General features: G+C 35.9%; 1 protein-coding gene across 1 annotated transcript in view; it reads right to left on the bottom strand.

Annotated features, from left to right (window-relative positions):
- The window catches only part of GLRA3 (glycine receptor, alpha 3), a 187,217-nt gene that overhangs the window by 92,697 nt on the left and 88,710 nt on the right, over positions 1-5,810 (bottom strand). The window contains exon 2 of the mRNA XM_012651641.1: positions 4,126-4,177. Within this exon, the coding sequence (XP_012507095.1) occupies positions 4,126-4,177 (52 nt within the window). The remainder of the gene's footprint in view (positions 1-4,125; positions 4,178-5,810) is intronic.

Raw genomic sequence — 5,810 nt, 5'->3', positions numbered from 1 at the left:
GAAGCTGGATAGATGGGTTCCACATGAATTAAACGGGCATCAGCAGAGAAGTCTTCTGGAAGCTTGCCTTTCTTTGCTATCATGACATAAAGGTGAATCATTTCTCCATCATATTGCTATGTGTGATGAAAAATGGATTCTTTTTGACAATCGCAAGCATTTGACATAATGGTTGGATAAAGATGAAGTGCTGAAACACAGTCCAAAACAGAACATTCATCAAAAAAAGCTAATGATGTCTGTTTGGTGGTCCAGTGCTGGTGTTATCCACTACAGCTTCATGAAACCTGGTCAATCGATTACAGCAGATGTCTACTGCAACCAATTGGATGAAATGATGAGGATGCTTGTGATTAAGCAGCTGAGATTGGTCAATAGAGACAGGCCAATCCTCTTGCAAAACTATGCTCGACCACATGTCGCACAAACAGCGCTGCTCAAACTATAGCAGCTGGACTTGAAAACTCTCTTTCATCCACCATATTCACCAGACATTGCACCAACTGACTACCACTTCTTCCAGGCTTTGGACCACTTATTGCAAGGAAAGATACTAAATTTTCAAAACAAGCTGTGGAAAAGGCGTTTCGTGATTTCATCGCCACTCACTCTCCAGGTTTCTTCACTGCTGGTGTAAACGAGCTACTGTTAAGATGGCAAAACTGTGTCGATAGTTTAGGCACATACTTTGATTAATTGTACTGCTTCTTGTTTGAGATATAATAAACTACACTTTTGCTTCAAAGTCAGACATTTCATATTTAATGATCTTCATTACTTATATATATTATGTATGTAATTACACGCCAAAAGGAATTTTCTTATTACAAGGATCCTTATAAGCAGAGAGCCAGTGTTAGAATGCTATGATGTGAAACTGACTGGGTCTTGGCTGGAGGAAGGGAGCTGGGATCCAAAGAATGTGGGCAGCCTCTAGAAGCTAAAAAAGGCAAGGGAATGGGTTCTCTTCTAGGGCCTCCAAGAGGAATTTTGCCCTGCAGACACCTTGATTTTAGTGCAGTAAAACACATTCTGGACTTCTGACCTCCAGAATTGTATGATAATACATTTGTGTTATTTTAAACCACTTGTATTATACATATTTTTAAATTTTGTGTATGTTATGATGTTTTGATATCTTAAAAAGTCTTTCTGGCTGGGGATAGACTGTCTCTCCCAGGGCCACTCAATTTTTAGAGGTAGGGAAGGACCTAGCCTGGCATATGCCTTTGACATGCAAACTAACGAAACCAGAGCCATACCTCCTCTGTCAGCCAGTGCACCCCAGGACACGATATTCCTGTGCCCTAATCATCCCAGGACCAGGTACCAGGCAACTAGATGTCATCTCTGTAGCCCAAAGCCTGCCGAAATTATTCAAAGTAGCCAATCCTAAACTGCCCTGCCTTGCCTTTCCTATAGAAACCCAATAAAGGCAGTGGCCTAAACCTCTCCTTGTTCCTGTCTTCTGCTTTCTGACCACCCTGATGTCTTTCCCGCATGGCCCAGCATGGCATGATGTACCTCTTGCCTCCAGGACCCACAAGTATAATGAACCTGGTGTTTTCCTGAGCCTCTCGTCTGTCTCTTATGGCCATACACAACTGACCATCTCATGAAAGGAGAACACAGAAAGGGAGGGCAAACCTGATTAGGACTGCCAAACTTAACCTTCCTTGTTTGCTTTTAATCTCTTACTTCTACTTGATCTGGAAACTCCCATTAGCAAGTCACTAGCCAAACAATACATAACTAAACTCCCACCAGCTTCCTTATAGATAATATCTCTGACTGTGGGTAACTATAGTAACAGGTGCTTAAAGTTTTTTTCCAGGAACTAGGGGCAACACTTGTCCAGCTCAAGCTGGTTGAGACCACTGACCCTTCAACTGGGCCTGTGTAGGTGCCTGAAGAGTGACTTTTTAATGTCAGAGCACCAGAAACTCCACTCTCAGATCATGCTGATGCTGCCATTTTCTGCACATGTGTCCTTTGTGGAACCATGTGGCTCAATCAGCTTGCACAGAAAACCCAATTACATTACCTTTTCCACCAACCAATCACTTTCCCCACATTTTAGACCACCTCTATCCCATGAATCCCCAAGCCCTATTTTCTAGATTTTCTAGATTTGAGATTTGTTCCCCCAACTCCTCACACAGCAGCCTTGTGAATAAAATCTTTTTCCTTTTGCAAAACCCATTGCCACAGTTATCAGCTTGCTGTACATGTGTAGAAGGGACCTGGCTGGTAACAACACCACTAAATTTGTGGCAATTTGTTAATAGCAGCAATAGGAAACCAATACATATGTCTTTTTGACTCGATTTGCATATATTATTATTGTTGATTTTTGAAGAAGTTTCTAGGACAATAGATTTTTTTAGCCAGTAACTGGAGAGGGTAGAACATTTAAGGTAAAAATCACTGGATTCATAGCCAAATGGAAAAATAACCCAGAATTCTTTCTATTTTAATGAGTCCTAATGAGAGATTCTGGCTACTTTCAAAATGATCAGAAAATAACTTAACCTTTTCAAAAACTAAGAACAAAGTTTAAACTCCTGAACACGTGTCTCTCTAGTTTAGTTTTTAAGATTTTCCAATTCTGAAGTACTTCACAACGTAGATTCCATGCGTCACAACGCACAGAATACTAATACGCAATGGCGGAATAATTGCTTCTAATGTCATCTCTGTAATATCCCCATGTTGCCTGCACCATCTGCTCTAAGAACCCCGCCACGGGGAGGGTGGTCATCTGGGGCCACTGATTCTGAAATAATGGCCCATTGGGGAAGTATCTTTTCATTCTCAGTTACTAAACCAACAGGGAAGAAAGCCATTTTATAAGAACTATTTAGAGGCTTAGAAAGGTTATCTCAAATCTCCCTCTGACTTCTCATTATCCATATGTTTAATTATTCTCTTAGAAAAGGGCAGGATTATTTTAAAATTACAAAACAATTTTAAAAGAAACCTAATCACATCTGGAAGCACAAAATTAAGAAGCATTGGTTAGAACATAAAATGTGTTGAATCAATGAAATAACACTCTTTATATCTTATTCAGTTACCTCTGTGTAGATGTAAGATTAAAAGTTAAAATACTGGTAAGAACAATAAAAAGGTATGTAGACATACACAATAAAAAGCCATTTGGAACACTCCCAGTCCTTATGTGCGAATGTAATAATTTCTGGGAAGGTAAACTTAGTTCATGAGAACATTCTTTCAAAAGTTGAAAGAGATTTATTTCAACTAACATAGTTCATTGAGTTTGGGGATGCCTGATTTTAGGGGTAAACAGTTATATAGAGCCAGAATTTCCAGTAGCTGCTGTTGTCAATGTAAAATAGTAATTTATGTTGCTTTTGAGTTACAAGGTAACAGGTTATTCTCTGCCTTAATTTTTTCGTTATGGTCAAATACACATAACACTTACCATTAATGCCATTAAGTACACTAACAGTATTATGTAGTTACCACCACCTAGTTCCAGAAAATTTTTGTGACCCCAAAAGGAAATCCTGTACCTACTAAGTGGTCACCTTCCCCGTCCCCCACCAACCCCAGCTGCTGGCAACCAATAATCTGCTTCTGTCTCTATAGATTTGCTTACTTTGGATGTTTCCTATTAATGGAATCATACAACATGTGACCTTTTGCGTCTGTCTTCATTCACTTAGCAGAACGTTTACAAGGTTTTTAAGGTGTATTTAAGAACATAGAGATTATTTGTTTAATTTTTAGAGATGAGAAGGGTCTTATTAGGAGAATTATACATGAAAAGTAATATAGTTTCAAAGATATAAATGTTTTTAGAAGTGAATGCCATATATATGTAAAATGATTTATAGATGTATATATAAAAAAATCACAATGTCCATACATATATATACATAAAAGTTATCACAATCCACAATCATCATAAAAGATGGAAACAATAACTACTTTTAATTGAATGATAACTAACTTTCAGGCATGGCACTAGATGCTTTAAATGTAATTTGGAATTGAAAAAAAATAATAATTAAAGAATTTTCCTTGTATATGAAATTTCAGGATTATATTTCATCTTCTAAAGGCCTAACAGTTTCATCTGGAGTTACAAATCCTTTTCACGATAGTGGTGTCTGACACTTTCAAGGTGTATCTATCCCACCAATCAGATCTTCTTTGAATATCATATATAATTTGGGACTAATGTTATAGAACTGACTAATGAAGGAAGGAGAGTTTATTCTGAGTCTACGTAACATCAAACTTTACCAAAGTAAATAAATTTTGCATACCAAGTTTCTTTATCTCAAGTGATTCCAGTTTAAAGATATCAAGATTTTTAATTCACATTCTTATTTTTAAAATTTAATCTATTATTTTGGTATACTGTTCACACTTCCCTTCACAATTTTAATGAACTATTAACACCTAGCAGCTTGGTGTTTGAGGAAAAGATACGGTTTAGTAAATGAGAAAAAAGGAATAGATATTATTGGCAAAAACTTTTGTTGTGTTTCTTTTTGTATTTGTCCTCAGCAGGAAAGTTGGGCATGTAAATAAAGCTATTCCTATAATTATTTTCAATATTTTCAAATTATTCTCAAGGCTGAGACTTATCACACTTTTAAATTTTAACTGATGTTTAAATTTTCAGAGATTTAAATCACTTATTGTCTTTTGGGAATGTTTTAATTCATGAAGACTTACATGCTAGATCATTTACCATGAAATGTCAGAGGTTGAAAATTAAAAGGGAACTTTGGAAAAGTTTTAGTGAATTAAATATTGTACGTCCAAGACAAATTATGTTGTGTTTGGAACGATGCTTTCCTCCCGAGCAATCCAGGTAATTCTTAACCAGCTGTTTATTGACTTGGAGATTGTCCAAAGAGCTGTGTGGAGGCTGTTAACTGCACTGCAAAGCTGGAGAGGAATTAACTTCTTTTAAAAACCATCCTCGAATATTGCAGCCTCATTTAGGATGGTTCTTGAGAGTAAAAGATGAAATGTCTGCTTCTTCTGCATCAAATGAAATTTTTAAAGTCCTCATTTTACTCTTAATTACCTGAGTAGTACATATACAACCTACCAAAATCAGAATTAAAAGGAAAATATAATCAATCATTAGATAATTTGATTTTTGGGAAGAGAACACCATTCATTTTAGGTTTCATATCTAGGTTTGTGGTCCACTATGAGTTAATTTTTGCATAGGGTATGAGTATGTGTTGAGGTTCATTTTTTTTTCTTTTGTATGGATGACAAACTGTTCCAACACTATTTGTTGAAAAGGCTAGAATGATACTAACTTATGGTGCATAACCTAGGAAGAACAAATCTAAAACTGGATGAGGTAAAACATTGTTTGTTTGTATCTGACTTTTGTTCATCTTTGAATCAAAATAGATACAACTTTCTTTTTTTCAGACAAACAGAATGGTTGGCATTAGCTAGAAATTCCCCAGCATAATTTTTCTAAGAGTAATGATTTAAAAGACAAAAACGAATATGGCAAAACACAATAAATCTCAACAATTTTGTTTTTAAAAGAGACAAAGAAAAAGAATAATATTTACAAATTTCAAGAAATGTTCTTCGTTAGAAAGTTGACAAGCTAAAATTGAATCAGTGGTTCAATATTTGCGAGGATATTGACCAGGGGCTTACCTAATTCATGTGGGGCTAAGAATGTATTGTTCAATTTTTTTAATAAGCTATTTTGAGAAATGTGATTTGAAGAATAAGAATGTTAAATCTTGCTTTGAGTGTTAAATTGTTCAGAATGAAATAAGTTTCATAACATATTC

The sequence above is a fragment of the Propithecus coquereli genome, unplaced genomic scaffold (genome assembly GCF_000956105.1).
Source record: "Propithecus coquereli isolate 6110/MARCELLA unplaced genomic scaffold, Pcoq_1.0 Scaffold36, whole genome shotgun sequence".
Classification (NCBI taxonomy): Eukaryota; Metazoa; Chordata; class Mammalia; order Primates; family Indriidae; genus Propithecus; species Propithecus coquereli.
Note: the sequence above shows the minus strand (reverse complement) of the source record. Positions and strands in the feature narration are given on the sequence as shown.